This window comes from Callospermophilus lateralis, chromosome 6, assembly GCF_048772815.1.
Source record: "Callospermophilus lateralis isolate mCalLat2 chromosome 6, mCalLat2.hap1, whole genome shotgun sequence".
Classification (NCBI taxonomy): domain Eukaryota; kingdom Metazoa; phylum Chordata; class Mammalia; order Rodentia; family Sciuridae; genus Callospermophilus; species Callospermophilus lateralis.
In genome coordinates, this window is record NC_135310.1 from 120,792,625 (window position 1) to 120,808,642 (window position 16,018).

At 40.0% G+C, this 16,018-nt stretch overlaps 1 protein-coding gene across 2 annotated transcripts; it reads left to right on the plus strand.

Annotated features, from left to right (window-relative positions):
* Positions 1–619: 619 nt before the first annotated feature.
* LOC143641800 (HLA class II histocompatibility antigen, DP alpha 1 chain-like) lies at positions 620–9,693 on the plus strand. Of its 2 annotated transcripts, XM_077109602.1 has the most exons (5): positions 640–803; positions 4,244–4,489; positions 4,820–5,101; positions 5,269–5,419; positions 9,386–9,693. In XM_077109602.1, the coding sequence occupies exons 1-5, from the start codon at positions 722–724 to the stop codon at positions 9,387–9,389; spliced, it is 765 nt and encodes a 254-aa protein (XP_076965717.1). In that variant the 5' UTR covers positions 640–721; the 3' UTR covers positions 9,390–9,693. The 2 variants fall into 2 exon arrangements, with proteins under 2 accessions (XP_076965718.1, XP_076965717.1); XM_077109603.1 differs by lacking the exon at positions 9,386–9,693 and having other exon boundaries at positions 620–803; positions 5,269–5,423.
* Positions 9,694–16,018: the final 6,325 nt, after the last annotated feature.

The window sequence follows — 16,018 nt, forward strand, 5'->3', positions numbered from 1 at the left end:
AAACTCAAATAATTAGAAACCTGGATTCAAAGATTATGTAGAAATTTCATTAACAAAGGTCACCAGGCATAAAAAATACTTAAAGATCAGCTTTATTCAAGTTAATTTAAACTTCTAAATAGAAACTATAAAACTTCTACATAAAACATTAAAGAACGACATCTCAGACAGGTGGCCTGAAAGAATGATTATTTTTATTAGAGAGTGCATTTATTTCTAAATTATAGCAGAACATTTTTGTAAATTTGATGAACTAACTTTAAACATCATTCAGGAAAAAAACTGGTGGGAATAATATAAAAAATAATCTGGATCTCTGGATCTCTGGGAAGACTAATTCCATCATATACCAGAACTTAATATAAAATATTTGCTACAGAAGAATGTACGACTTATCTTTTCAAGCCTAACTCTGACAATCAACTCCAAATTGGCACTTCCTTGGCCCTGGAAATTCTGCTGGCTCCTGGAGTCCTCCACCTCCTCCTGAGCCCCTTGCAATCTCTCTTTACCTGGCAACAGGCAGAGTCAGCTCCACCAGGTCTCTGATTGGTTAAGCTCAGCTGTGCTCATCCCTCTCCACCCTTTTGGGCTGTTTTCCGTCTATAGAAGCCCACAATTTCAGAGCTCTTGTCTGTCCCCTTCTGCCTCAGTCCCTCATCGCTCTTCCTGTGCTCACTGTCATTGGTTGTGGACCCCACAAGGTGTGCCTGAAGAGAGGATGTTCCAGACCAGAGCTGTGCTCCTGAGAGCCCTCTCCCTGGCTTTCCTGCTGAGTCTCCCAGGAGCTGGGGCCATCAAGGGTGAGTGCTCAGGAAGTCTGAGAGGGTTGATAAGAGTTGGGGGCTGGCAACCTGCTAAATGCCTTAGAAATTAGAGATTTTAGGGTCTTAGCTATTTTCCTCTGCGTCCTTCTCTCTTTATTCCCTTGTGTGATGTTCACCTTTGTTCCCTCTTGCTGTGAGGATCACAATGGCAACAGCAGCCACCACTTCCTACACCTATTTAGCTTCTTTCCCCCCTCACACTTCAAAGAAATCAATAAAGATAAGTTATTCTTCATTGAACTTTTTGAGATGAAGGAACTGAGGCTCAAAGAGATTAATGTATTTTCTTTTTGTGATGAACAAAGTGAAGCTTTTTCCAGGTTATGCAACAAGTCTGAGAGCCAAAGTTTAAAGGCAGATTATATGTCACATTCCCTAGACTTCTATACACAGTGACTTTCTAACTGAACCCTGACGGGACCCTGCACCTCTTATTGCTGAATTGCCAGCTTCTGCTTTGTGTGGCTGATTTTGAGAGGCTCTGGGCTCTGTGTGTCAGAGCCTGGGAGAGTATTGTCCCTGTCTCCCAGGATCTCCCAGGATCTCTGTGGGTGATTCATGACTTCTTCTCTCAAGACAGCAGTGTTTCCTGATTTTGTTAACCTTGTGATTTGGGTCCCGAGTGACCCAGGGGATTATTGCTTCTTTGAGAGGTGTAGACTTTGGATAACCACAAGGTCTCAACTGGCAGTTATACCTTATGATGAACGCTCTCTCTCCTGCTGTTGGCATCAGGGAACATCAGGCCTGTGCATAATATTGTCATCCAAAATGTAGTGATGTGAAGGATTAGAATTTATAACACAAAGAAGCACCATGGACCCCACAGTTTAATGTAGGGTGAAGGGGTCCAGAGTTGTGTAGAAGTAAAGAGGGGGTAAGACTACAGGGAAACAGAAGCACCTATAGCCCTATTTATGGCCACTTGGGTTATTATCAATGTTGTGCTATAATAAATACCATAATGAACATATCTTTATAAAGGTTTGAAGACTTAAAAAAATTGATGGATATTAGTTAGTCTCTCTCTCTCTCTCTCTGTGTCTCTCTGCCTCTCTCTTCTTTTTTTTTGTACTGGGGATTGAACACAGGGGCACTTAGCCTGAGTTAACTGAGCCATATCCCCAGCCTTTTTATTTTTTATTTTGAGATAGAGTCTTGCTAAATTGCTTAGGGCCTTGCTAAATTGTTGAGGCTGGCCTTGAACTTTAGATCCTCCTGACTCAGCCTCCAAAGCTGCTGGGATGACAGGTGTACCACCAGCCTGGCTGTTGTATGATCTCTGATGGTGATCTCTACCTAGCTTAAGCACCAACTACATGGCAAGGTATATACTAGAAGCAGGAGACACAATAGCATGCAATAATTTTTTGGGACTTCCAGGATAATGTTAAAACTCCCAAACTTTTGTGTGTAAGTTCTGTCATGATCTAACCTCAGCCTGTTTCTTCTCATCTCCTGCCACAGCTGCAGTCAGCTCCAGTGCACCAAAACATCTCTAGTTCTCCAAATGCATCCTGTTTTAAGGCCTTTACCTTAGAACACTCTTCTCTGTGTGCGAGGAGTGACTTTTCCACTGTTTTCTGACTCTGTAAATTCAAGCCATCTGCCCTTGAGGAGGCCCTCCCTGTGTCTTATTTGATGGCATCTTGTGCTCACCAGTATTCATGCACTTACCACACTGTCCTTGCTATGTCTTTTCTCTTGTCTGCCTCCTTCAGTGGATTGTAAGTGTCTTGAGGACAGAAACTGGATCTTTATTTTTATTTGAATATTAATTCTCTGACAGTGTTTGTCATAGTTGGCTTTTTAAACCTTTCTTGTTTGAAAGAAAATAACATTTCAAGGAAAATAATTTGTCTCATATTTGGCTGATCATTTTTAAAAATATTTTTGTTGATAGACTTTTATTTATTCATTTATTCATATGTGGTGCTGAGAATCAAACTCAGTGCCTCACACATGCCAGGCAAGTGCGCTACTGCTGCGCCCCAGTCCCAGCCCTTGGCTGATCTTCAAACCCTAGAATTTGTGAAAATGTTAATTAAAAAGGAACAAACTAGTGCTCAATAATTCTTGGAGGGTGTTGTCTCTGTCTGAGGAGGAACACAAGAATCCTCACTGTCACTGTGAGTGTCCAAGCACATACAGGGTCTCCGCATGTTGGAGCTGCAAACTCACAGGGAAACCCACGAGTTAGGAGGTTAGAAGAGCTCTTTCTCCTCTGTCATTCTAAGCCCAGAATCTCTCTCATATTCATTGCTGTGTTTGATGATGATAGTTTCTTTTATTCTCATGTCTTTGCTTTTTATTACAAAGTAAATAAAACTAACAAATAAAAAGTTAAATCCTACAGGTATTTCAAACACTGCAACACTTGAGTTCCATTTAATATGAAACTAAAAACTAAAATTAAAACAGAAAGTTTGAAATATATGTCAAAATATCTGTACTCTATTTTGGGTTTAATATGCCTAATATGACAAATATGAACAAATCTATATAAACTGAAGTTTCATGTTCATGAACCAAAACAGAAATTTTTTTTAAAGAGAGAGTGGGAGAGAGAGAGAGTGGGGGAGGGAGAAAGAGAGAGAGAGAGAATTTTTTTAATATTTATTTTTTAGTTCTCGGCGGACACAACATCTTTGTTTGTATGTGGTGCTGAGGATCGAACCCAGGCTGCACGCATGCCAGGCGAGCGCGCTACCGCTTGAGCCACATCCCCAGCCCCCAAAACAGAAATTTAAAGACTATAAGGAGCAGTACTATTTGAAGAATGTTTCCTTCTCCCTCTCAATTTTTTAATTTTTTTTCTTCCTTTTCTTTAATAAGAAAAATAATACTCCTGCTCTTCTATCCCCAAGACTCTAAAAATAGTTTTACATCTATGGTCCTAGAAGAATTGAGAGCTTATGTGGAGAGATAAAATCTCTCTGTTAGTTGCATATAGCTGTGTGACCTTAAGCAAGTTGCTTAACCTCTCTGTATTTCCTTATCCATAAAAATAGTACTTTATTATGTGATTCATACTTGTAACCATTATGCAAGTAAAATATATAAACTATTTAGAATGATGCCTAGAACATAGTAAGTACTCAAAAAATGTTCCTTGTTATTGTTCTTATTCAAAAATTCTGCAGGGTCAGGATGCTCAGATGTTACATCACTAGGAAGCAGCTAAATTTCTCACTAATACTTTTCTCATTTTGTTCCACATTTCCTTTTATAACTGCTCCTGTCTACCTCATGTTCTGTCTTTTTTCTGTGTTACTCCTTCTTCCTCCATAGATGCTTCCTTTGACCTCTTTCCCTCTGGTTTTGTGTATCGATAAAACTTTATTCATTCTCATACCTCCACCATGTACATATTCATCCTTACATTTTGTCTCATTTTCTCTATTTTCTTTACACAGCGGACCATGTGTCAATTTATGCCATGTTTGCACAGACGCATGCACCATCAGGAGAGCTTATGTTTGAGTTGGATGAGGATGAGCAGTTCTACGTGGATCAGGACAAGAAGGAGACCATCTGGCGTCTGCCAGAGTTTGGCCGAGCCTTTTCCTTTGATTTTCAGGGCGGGCTGACTAACATTGCTATATTAAAGTCAAACCTGGATATCCTGATAAAGCTCACCAATCACACCCAGGACTCCAGCGGTACTGCCTGTCTTTGCTTCTTCACCCACTGGGATGGGGTGGGAGGCCCCTTTGCCACACAGAATGGGAGACCCAGATGCCCACAGCTGAGGGACCCTCTTCCCCGAGGCTGTGGGCTCATTCCAGCATAGTCGAGGGCTGCCTCGCCCCTTCCCACTGCACAGGAAGGTCAGCTGAGTGAGGCTGGCCAGTGGGATGAGACTCCTGGCTCGGATTCAGGAGCCCAGAGATATGGCAAAGTCTGAGCCTGAGGTAGATGATACTCCCCTGGGGAAAATCTTTGTGACCCTTCCAAAAACTGGGCACTCACCAGGTTCTGTGTCCTCCCAGAGCCTCCCGAGGTGACCGTGTTTCCCAAGGAGCCTGTGGAGCTGGGCCAGCCCAACACCCTCATCTGCCACGTGGACAGATTCTTCCCTCCAGTGCTCAATGTCACGTGGCTGCGCAACGGGCAGCCTGTCACCGAGGGTGTTTCTGAGTCTGTCTTCCTGCCCAGAACAGACTACAATTTCCACAAGTTCCACTACCTGACCTTCGTGCCCTCAGATGAGGACGTCTATGACTGCAAGGTGGAGCACTGGGGCCTGGAGGAGCCGCGCCTCAACCACTGGGGTATGGAGCCTCTTTCCTGTTTATAGCCTCCATGCACCCTCTCCCCCAGGACCTGGTGCACCTACCCCTCTTATCCTCCCATGCCACCAAATGGTCTATAACCTTCCACACGCCCCAGACCAGCCCCACCTTCATGCACATTCTGACTCCAAATCATCTCTCCCCAGAGGCCCAGAAACCGATCCAGATGACAGAAGTGTCGGAGACTGTGGTCTGCGCCCTGGGCCTGGTGGTGGGCCTGGTGGGCATCATCACGGGCACCGTGCTCATCACGAGGGCTCTGCGTTCCAGTCGTGACCCCCGGGCCAGGGGACCCCTGTGAGTGACTGTGGTGGTGGGGGAGGACTCTTAGGATACAGTGAGAAGAAAAGGGGAGGGAGCCTACTATCTGTTGTATGTAAGGAAGGAGGGACAGGTCAACTGATCAGGTGCATATTGATCTCTCAAAAGCATCCAGCTGTATGACATTGACAGTTTATTGAGTATTTAATATGCTCAGGCACTTACATTTTTAAACTCATTTCATCCTCACAAATACTCTTATGAGATAGGTATTACTGTCATCACTTAATCCCTGAGAAGTACTCACATGTTCTCATATACACAGGGAATTAAGCAACTGACCAGGGTCGCACAGCTAGGAAGTTGTGAAGCTAGCATTCAAATCCTGGAAGCCTGGATTCAAAGCTGTTGGCTTAATCGCTGCCTCATATTTCCTTTTTTAATGAGGAAATAAACAAAGTCCCAGTTTGGTCTAGTAGTGGAGCACGATCCATATTCCTACACGTAATTACAACATGGTGTGATCAGTGCCTAATGACCTTCTCTCTCTACTTGGACTCACAGAAGGGCAAAGTTCATATAAAAATTCCCCTCCTGAAACAGGGGGGGGAAGGGAGAGAACTCAACAACAGATGAGGTAGAGAGGGAAGATGGGAGGGGAGGGGAGGGGGGATAGTAGGGGATAGGAAAGGCAGCAGAATACAACAGTCACTAATATGGCATTATGTAAACATTGTGAATGTGTAACGGATGTGATTCTGCAATTTGTATTTGGGGTAAAAATGGAAGTGCATAACTCACTCGAATCAAATGTATGAAAGATGAAAAAAAGAAAAAAAAATTCCCCTCCTGGGATTCATAGTTTTTAATTTATCATGACTCTTTCCATGTTTTATGAACTTATCTATTTTTGTAATTCTCTTTTTGTTAACTAGTGATATTTCCATGATGATGACCTCATATAACTCGTTGTCATTATTGTTTATTCTGAACCCCAGGTGTAAAGGGTTAAGTCACTCTACTGCTCAGTTCACCCACACTGCCATCGTGGATACCTCTAAGCTCGCTCTCTCTTGATTTGTACCTTCAGTCCTCACTCTCATATCTGACCTTTTATCCCCACCCATAGGTTGAACATTGTGATGGATTCAATGAGTTTCCTTTTACTTTTATATATTCTGTATAACAGAGTAGTAATCAGGGTATACTCATTTTTTAAATTATCCAAATGACGTTATATTGCATATCTAACTTTGTACATCCAGTCCATTGCTTCCACCTGTTCAATAGCGTTCTATTCTGTACATCCCCTGTCCGTATTTCTTCTGGGATACCTTGCTTACTTCTGGTTCTATACAATGGCAAGCAATATTGTATTTATTATCTTTCTTTGCTTCTCTACCCTTCTTCCCTCTCCCCCTTGCCTTTCTTTTTGGGATTGAACCCAGAGGAACTTTATCACTGAGTCACATCCCCAGACCTTTTTTCTTTTATTTTGAGACAGGATCTTGCTGAATTGCTGAGGCTGGCCTCAAAATTTCAATCCTCCTGATTCAGCCTCCACTGTTGCTGAGATTATAGACATGTACCACTGCACCCAGCATTACTTGAATTTTCATATGAACCTGAATTTCTGCAATAGATCTACCCTAGAAAGGGGTTACAAGGTTATTGGGGATGGAACTCCTTTACCTGACTAAGTAATAATTTCTATTCACTCATAAGAATGTCTATACTAATCTGTATTTCCTTTAGTAGTACCAGAAAATTTCTGCAGCTCCTGAATCCACATCAACATTGTACATTATTTAGTTTTCTAATTTTGGCCCATTTATGTGCATAAAGGAATATGCTGCAATATGTGTATCCAATTACTTCTAATTGGGACTCTTAAATGCTTGTTAGCCCCTATTCTATAAAATGCTGGTTCACATCCTTTGTCCACTTTGGTCCTATTGGCTTTCTGTTATTGATTTGCAGGGGATCCTTCTATAGTCCTGCTAGTAGTTCCTATCAGTTTTAAAAATTGCAAAATTTCCTCCCCTAATCTGAATTCTGCTAACTTCCTCCTTGATTTCTTTCATTGAACAGAAATCCTTAACATGTTGTAATCAAATCCATCAGTACTTTTTTCAGTGTTTTTTTTTTTAAAGAAGTGTTTCCCCTTACTGAGGTTTTAGGTAGTCTTAAAATAGCTCCTATATTTTAAATTTCACATTTCCTATATTTTAAAATTCATTTCAGATCCCCTTTGTTTTTGATGAGAACTTTTATTTTTCTCTATATGGTAAGCACATTTCCCAACAATTTTTCTCCATAATAAGTTTGTGTTGTCCCCTTTATCATATTGCAAGTTCCCATTGGGTTTGTGTCTGAACTCTATTTTATTCTGCTGTTTTATTTGCCTTTTATGTGACAGAGTCCTAATGTTTTAATTACTATGACACTGTAATGTGTGATAACATCTGGTAGGACAAACTCCCTCCTTTTTTTTTTCTTTGACCTTTTATCCCCACCCTATAGATTAAATATTGTAATGGATTTAATAAGTTTCCTTTTATTATATTGCACATCTAACTTTTTTATTGCACATCAAATTTTTCTCTGAGGCGAGGTCCTCCTAGGTTACCCAGGGTGGTCTCAAACTCATGCACTGAAGCAAATTTCCTCCTTCTGCCTCCCAGAGAACTGGAACTACAGGCATTGGCCACTATGCACAGTTGGCATATAGGTTTTCTTTTCTTTTTGGTACCAGGGATTGAGCCCAGGGGCTTTTAACCACTGAACCACATCACTAGCCATTTTTCATATTTTATTTAGAGACAGAGTCTTGCTGAGTCGCTTAGGTCCTCAATAAATTGTTGAGGCTGGCTTTGAACTTATGATTCTCCTGCCTCAGCCACCCGAGCAATTAGAATTGCAGGCATGTGCCACCATGCCTGGCTTTCATATAGGTTTTAAATTAAGCTTATCAAATGTCTCCAAAATTTTCACTGGAATAGCATTGAAATTGTAGATTAATCTGGGGGAAATTTGCCATCTTTATAATATTAAATTATTTCATTTCAAAAGCATATAATACCTCATAATTTATTCAAACATTTTCTTATAGATTTCAGTAGAATTTTTAAATTTCTTTAATATGGGCCTTATCTTTTCTTGTTTCAATGAAACACTTAGTTTTTTATTTTTCTCTCTTTCAGCTATTTATTTATAGTTTGTTTTAAATGCAAATCAATTCCATAACATGAGAAGTTACTATAAATCAAAGCATAAATACACAAATACAATATACAATCCAAATAGACATACAACATTCAGGTATGAAGCCCAGGGGCGTGTTACTCACACACCCACAGTAGCTTTAGATCCATTTGGTCTGGTTGTTCCCGTATAGGTTTCTAAAGACAAGAAAATATGATTTGGGTTATCAAGACTACTGTGACCATATTAGATACTGGAACATGTAAGCATCAGTTAGTGACCACATGAACAAAAGATTTCAGGGAGTGTCTATTTTTTAAAAGGTTTCTGAATATCAAGGCAGTTGTAAAAATTTTAGAGGATCAAGACCACTTTTAGGCTTAGGATCAGGTCCTAATTACCTAAAAATATTGACTGATAACAGAAAGTGTTCCAAATGTGGCTATTCTAATGCATAGTTTTTAAAAAAATATTTACAGGAAAAGTATAAAAGCTTTTGTGGATTTAATATGAAGCCAGCTTCCAGTGGTCCTTCTCCTTCATGAGATATTTTGGTGATTTGAAGCATATGGGATGCCACCAAACTCAGCGGGGGCTTAGGGATTAAATTCAGTCACCCAGGAGTACTCCTTGACTCCTAACTGCTGCTCACCTGCAGGACCAGGGCATGTGCAGGGATGACCACTTTCTCCCTGAACAGAGTAGAGGAATGGGAGGTATAAAGGGAATGGGGAAGTTGGGTCTGAGCTTAGAGTCCTGAACCCAAGGATGTCAGTAACTGTGTGTATCTTGCTGCAGGTGACAAAATTCCTGAAAAGAAGAGGACTTCAGAGAGATCTGAATTCCAGCTGCCCTGTGGATGCTAGTCTCAGCTTTCCTTCTCAATTCCTGTGCTCACTACACCACGGATCGACTTTCTTGCTGACACTCAAATTCTTGTTTGTGGCCCTAAAGCACTTAGCCCTTAGTGAAGATCCCAGTAAATAGAAGGTGATGAATATACGTTGAGATTCTTGTAGCACTGACATGGAGATGATCTCTTCAGTGAGCTCCATGTCCTCTGGTCTCCTTTGAAAAACCCTCACTGCCTGCTTCCTGCGACTATCTCAAGATCAATAAACTCTTCAATGTTTCAGAGCTGGGATACTTTGAGTTCTTCTTGCTAGAAACCTTGGACCAGGCTACATATGTCTAATATTTTATGAAAGTGTGGTTTTGAGTTGGGTTATGGATGTAGTAGTTACTGAAGGTCTAACCTCACCTGGGTGGAAGGGTCTGAGAATATTGATTTAGCCCTGAGGGGTTATTCCCTACTATAGAATAGGGTGGATGGAGAAAGTGTATTGGGGAAATTTTACTTAGATGAAGATTTGTTTGGTTATAGTTTGAAAATTGCAGGCTCCAAGGAAAGATTGGTCAGTCTGGATCAGGATTTCAGGGAGATCTGGGGTGCACTCACACGCAATCTCTGAGCTTCTTTCCCATGGCTAGATTCTAACTACAGTGATTTTCCATGGAGAAGGATTTTCATATGATAAAACTAAGAGAAAAGAAATAAAATAAAATGTGCCCTCATTCATTCCAATTTCCACCTGCTATAGTCACTCCATGAAGGAGAGCTTAGATTATAATTAGTAGAGTCTACAATCAAGGATTTGAGAAGACTAGTGCTGATCATGAAGAAAAGTATCTTATTTGAACAAGAATTTTGATTCTTTAGGGAATATTTTCTAGATGATAATGTGAAAGAGAATAGTAAAAATGCAGATAAACAAAAGTTTTCAAATTGTCTCATTTTTTAAATTTTGAAAAAGAGTTACTAATTATGTGGGGGTTTATAATATACCTAGAAATAAAATATATAACAACAATAGCTCATAGAATAAGAGAAGGAAATGGAAGGGTGGTGTTGTGCTCTGTAGAGCAGCACACCAGGATTTGAAAGCAGAATTGTCGGGAGCCATTCTCACATGTGACTGGGTGACTCCCGGTTTGGGTCTGAGGCTTCTGGCTGTGTCGGAATTTTCCCGGCCCTCTCCTGTTGAGAGAACCCATCTGTGTTGGGGTGTGACTGACCACTGACCCCGGGGGCCCAATCACTGACCCTGACCTTGGAGTGCGGCCCCCCTTCAACCTTCATTGGATGGAATTTTCCCCTGAATTTCTTGTTCCCCAATAAAAGGCTACTCCCTGGCATGCTCCCTCTCTCTCTCCTGCTAGCCCTGAGTAATCCTTGCCATAGAAACCAGAGAGGGGAGCCATCTCAGACCTGGTCATAGAAAAAGGTAACTGAGTCTGTGTGTTTATTTCGATCTCTGCTAGCTAACTTTTATGCCAAGAACCTCATTAATGAAACCATTGCGCTGGCCGCATGGTGGAATTGGCGACCACGAAGGGACATTCTAGATTAGCTAGATTGAGTGGGAGCGCGCTATAAAGATAAAGATAAAAATAAAGATAAAGGAAGTGGTGACAATTTGGGTCACAAAAGTACCTTGAGATATTGAAGGAAAGAGACGTTAAATTAACTAAAATGGGAAATTCAACTTCTACGGATAAGGAAATGTATCTATTTTAGACAGTATAATTAATCAGAAAGGAAAACAGATAAAGAAAGCTCAGTTATTACAATTCTTAGAGATTGTAGGTGAATATTGTCCTTGGTTTTGTGAACAAGAGTCTCCAGATTTACTTACTTGGGAGAAATTAGGAAGAAAGTTACAAAAGGTCTGTCTTTCAAATGAACTACCTGGAGGCATAGATAATATTCAGAAAACCTGGAGGGCTCTGGAAGTGTGTTTTTTTGAATATATGGGCCAGAGTTCGTGGCCCCCTGAGGACCTGCTAAAAGGCATTCAAGGAGCTATTAAGTCTATTCAAATGGAAAATCCGCCTGAGGCTAAGTTAATTCCCTTTCCCTTAAGCCGTTTAAAAACAAAGGCACTAGGGGCCAAGCCAAAGGTTAAAAATGTGAACTTAAACTTGCAAAATCAGGCTAGTCCGCAGGGAGATTATAGAGAGCAACATCAGAGAGGAGATACCTCTGAGGTCCTAGAAAGTCCTCCAGAAGAGGTAGACGATCTTTCTGGGGAGGAAAATCCGGAAGAGATTCCTAGAGGGGCTCAGAGTTCTTCTCAGCCACGTGACTTAGAAGCCCAATTTCAAAATAGTGACAGTGCAGAGTCTGACCATGTCTCGCACTCAGAGGGAGAAGAATCAAGACGTTGAAATTCAGGACTTACAGAGAAATTTTAACAGGCTGTGTTTAACACCACCTGGCCGAAACACAAACTTCCGGTCGGCCCTCCCCCAGGCCGAAAATGAGCAAGTAGGCCATGGTCGCGCAATGTGACGTCATCGCGCCGACCATGGGGGCCGCCATCTTTAATTTTACTGGATCGAAATAAGCAGTTTCCGTACAAACCCCTAATGATTTTCAAGGCTTTTAAGAGAGATTAATTGGCTAAGGCCATCCTTAAAACTAACTACTTCTGAATTAAGTCCTTTATTTCAGATATTACAAGGAAATCCTTCTCAAATCTCTCCACGTCAACTAACCTTTGAGGCTAAAACGGCTTTAAAGAAAGTTGAAAATGCAATTAAAAATGCACAGCTTACTAGAGTTGATCCTAAAGAAATGGTGTATTTATTAATATTTCCAACTGAGCATACCCCAACAGGAGCCATATGGCAAAGATTAGGAGTTATTGAGTGGATTTATTTATCCCACTCCCCTCAAAAAGCATTAATTCCTTTTCATGATTCTATAGTTCAATTAGTAATTAAAGGTAGAACTAGGATATTACAATTAATTGGATCTGAGCCTGATATCATAATTATTCCATTTCTGTTCAACGGACTAATTGGCTTTTTCAAACTTCTAGCTCATGGCAGATAGCCTTTGCTGATTTTCCTGGCCAGATAGATAGTCATTATCCTCATGATAAAATTGTACAATTTGCATCATTAACGTCACTTATTTTTCCAAAAATTGTACATGCACATCCTATAGATGAAGCTTTATCGGTATTCACTGATGGATCGAGCTCAGGTAAAGCAGGTTTTTATAGTCGTGTTCACACAGAGGTAATACAAACTTCTTATACTTCTGCCCAAAGAGCAGAGCTTCAAGCTCTGATTTGTGCCTTAAATTACTTTTCAAATGAGCCTATCAATATTTATTCTGACAGCTTATATGCAGTCAGAGTTACTAAAAATATTGAAACTTCAGTTATTGGGTATACTTCATCACAAGAGTTATTTGAATTATTTCATAATTTACAAAAGGCAGTGCTAATGCAAAAATACCCATGTTTCATAGGGCACATACGGGCTCATACTAATCTTCCAGGACCCTAAGTTTCAGGTAATGACAAAATTGATAGATTAGTAGCTTTTTGTCAACAGATGTCTTCATATGACTGTGCACTAGCTTCCCATTCCTTGCATCATCAAAATGCTTCAAGCTTACGTAAAAAATTTAATATTACTAGAGATCAAGCTTGTCAGATTGTAAGCCAATGCCCTAAATGTGTGATTCACACTCCATCTTTACCATCAGGGGTAAATTCCCGTGGATTAAAACCAAATCAAATATGGCCAATGGATGTAACTCATATTCCTCAATTTGGTAAACAATGTTATGTACATGTCATAGTGGATACTTATTCTAGATTTATTTTTGCCACAGCACGTACTAAGGAAAATACTCAAAATGTAATTTCTCATTGCCTAGCAGCTTTTTCTGTTCTAAGATGCCCTATGCAGATTAAAACAGATAATGCTCCAGCTTATGTAAGCTCTTCTTTTCAACAATTTTGTCAAGAGTTTAAAATTAATCATAAAACAAAAATTCCTTATAACCCCCAAGGTCAAGCCATTGTAAAACGAGCTCATTTATCTATTAAACTTCAATTACAAAAACTAAAAGCGGGGGATAGGCTTATGACTCCCCAAAATAGCCTTAATCATGCCTTGTTTGTTTTAAATTTTTAAAATGTGACGCAGAAGGTCACGCTGCTGCTGAGAGACAAATGTCTCCCTCAGTAACAGGCCCTTTAGACAGAGTTTTGTGGAAAGATTTACAGACCGGTCAGTGGAAGGGCCCAGACCCGGTGATTATATGGGGCAGAGGGCATGCTTGTATTTTCCCAGAAGGTTTTTCTCGTCCTATTTGGGTGCCTGAACGTGCTATCAGACATGGAAGAGATAGAACCCAGATTCAAGTGACTGAGGATCGACCCGGAGGAGCCCCCATCCAAAAGGAGGAGATATCGGAAAAGGATGAAGAAAGACCAGATTGACCCAGCCGAAAAGCTGATTTCATGGAAAGACGTGAAGAAGCTAACAACCCAGGCTTCCCGAATACTTCGAGACCTAGGAGAGAACAGGACCCCAGTGATGATGGTAGCAACAGTAATTGCCCTACTGGGCTGTCAGGTAAAGGGGGATCAAGTAGACACTTACTGGACATATTTCCCAGATCCACCCCTGGTACACCCAGCTGTGTGGACTGGAGAATCTATTCCAGTATTTACTAATGACTCATTCATGATGGGAGGATTTACAGATACTCATATTACTCCCCATCATGTGACTAGATTTAATTATTCTGGCTACAGTGCCCAATTACCCTTGTGTTGGTCCCATGATAAACATGCTGGCTGTCTGAAAGTATCATTCGAAAAAAAGACAGCAATTGGTAGACCTAGACTGACAAATAATTCTATTTATGGGGACTTAAAACCTAATACTAGATCAGTAATTAAGATGGGACTTTCCCATAATAAGCCAGTCATTTCTGCAAAACCTCTACAGATACACCACTGTCCAAATAGTTCTACAATTGAGATTGGCACCTTTCCTAAATGGATGGATTGTGTAAATACCTTTCCTGTACAACACAAGGTGCCTAAGATAGTGGTATATTTTAGACTGGTCTCCAAAAATTGATAAGAGACAGTTACGAAGAAATTCTGCTATGACACCTGCAGGATTTGTTAGTATTATTTTGACTTATAGTGAAGGTGGTGTTCAAATGGATATCTGGCGTTTAATTGCTGCCTCAGAATTCTTACATTTTACAGACAAACCCTTACCAAGATTTATTGGCAAGAACTGTAAAGAGGGATCTTGCTATGGCTTATGAGCTTGTGTCCAATCTCCTTATGTTTTAATTATTGGAAATGTAAAAGTTAAATGGGTAAATGACAGATATATTGTTACTTGTAATAAATGTAACCTAACCAATTGTATTACTAGGTATGATGGAGGAAAAGGGGTGCTGATACTTCATCATCCCTCTTTTGTTTTATTACCTGCAAATATTTCAGAGCCATGGTATACTGATGCTGGTTTACAAGTCTTGCAGCAAATTCATGCCCAGCTGGCAAGACCTAAACGTGCTATTGGAGTTATAATTGTTGGTGTTTTGGCGCTAGTCTCTTTTATTGCCTCGACTGTCTCTGCGTCTCTGACATTGTCTCAAAATATTCAGCATGCAAAATTTCTTAACAATTTAGCTCAAAATACTTCCAAGGCTCTGCGTAATCAAGTAAATATTGATGAAAAGATTGAAACTAAATTAAACACCTTAGAGGCAACTGTTATAGACATAGGTAATGAACTTTCAGCCTTAAAATTTAAAGAAAGGCTTAAATGCCATGCTAATTATAAGTATGTGTGTGTTACAGCTGCCAAGTACAATGCTTCTCTCTGGGATTGGGAGAAGGTTAAAAACCATTTGTTAGGTATTTGGCAAAAATAGTAATAATAGCTTGGATATTCTGGAACTTCATCACCATATCCAAGACATTCAAAATAATAGAGCTGATTTTTCAGATCCTTCTTCCTTGGCTAACCAAATATTGAAGGAGTTAAATGGATTCAACCCTGGAAATATTCTCAAACACTCAGCCTGGTACATTATTGGATTATTTTCTTTGCTGTTAATTCTCTTTTGTGTTGTAATCATAGGATGGCGAGTCTTCGGAACAAGAATACAGAAACTCCAGAGAGTGAACCGCCGCCTCATTTTTAAGAAAAGAAACGGAATGTTTTAAATTAAAGATAAATATTTTAGGTAACACAGCAATGACTAAAAAAAAATGAGATATAACCAACAAGCCAATGGAGAAAATAAAATGGATTAGCAATTAATCCCAAAATAAACAAGCAAAAGAAGGAAAACCCAGAAATTGTAAGATGGTACCATTAAATATAACCATAGTCTTAGTTGAATTAAATTGTGCAGAATCTAAATGCTCTAATAAAGGACAAAGATGGTCAGAATGCAAACACAAATATTATAGGCCAAGGGCTGTACTTGTGAGGCACTGGGTTCAATCCTCAGCAATACATAAAAATAAACAAAATAAAAGCATGCTGTCCATCTCCAACTACAAAAAATTTTTAAAAAATTATAGGCCAACT

What these genes read in the sequence shown, in the direction of transcription:
- LOC143641800 (XM_077109603.1), top strand. Translation starts at nt 722, where the DNA reads ATGTTCCAGACCAGAGCTGTGCTCCTGAGAGCCCTCTCCCTGGCTTTC. An exon ending in AGGAGCTGGGGCCATCAAGG is followed by an intron (nt 804 to 4,243) that starts GTGAGTGCTCAG and finishes TTCTTTACACAG; the next exon opens with CGGACCATGTGTCAATTTAT. An exon ending in TCACACCCAGGACTCCAGCG is followed by an intron (nt 4,490 to 4,819) that starts GTACTGCCTGTC and finishes GTGTCCTCCCAG; the next exon opens with AGCCTCCCGAGGTGACCGTG.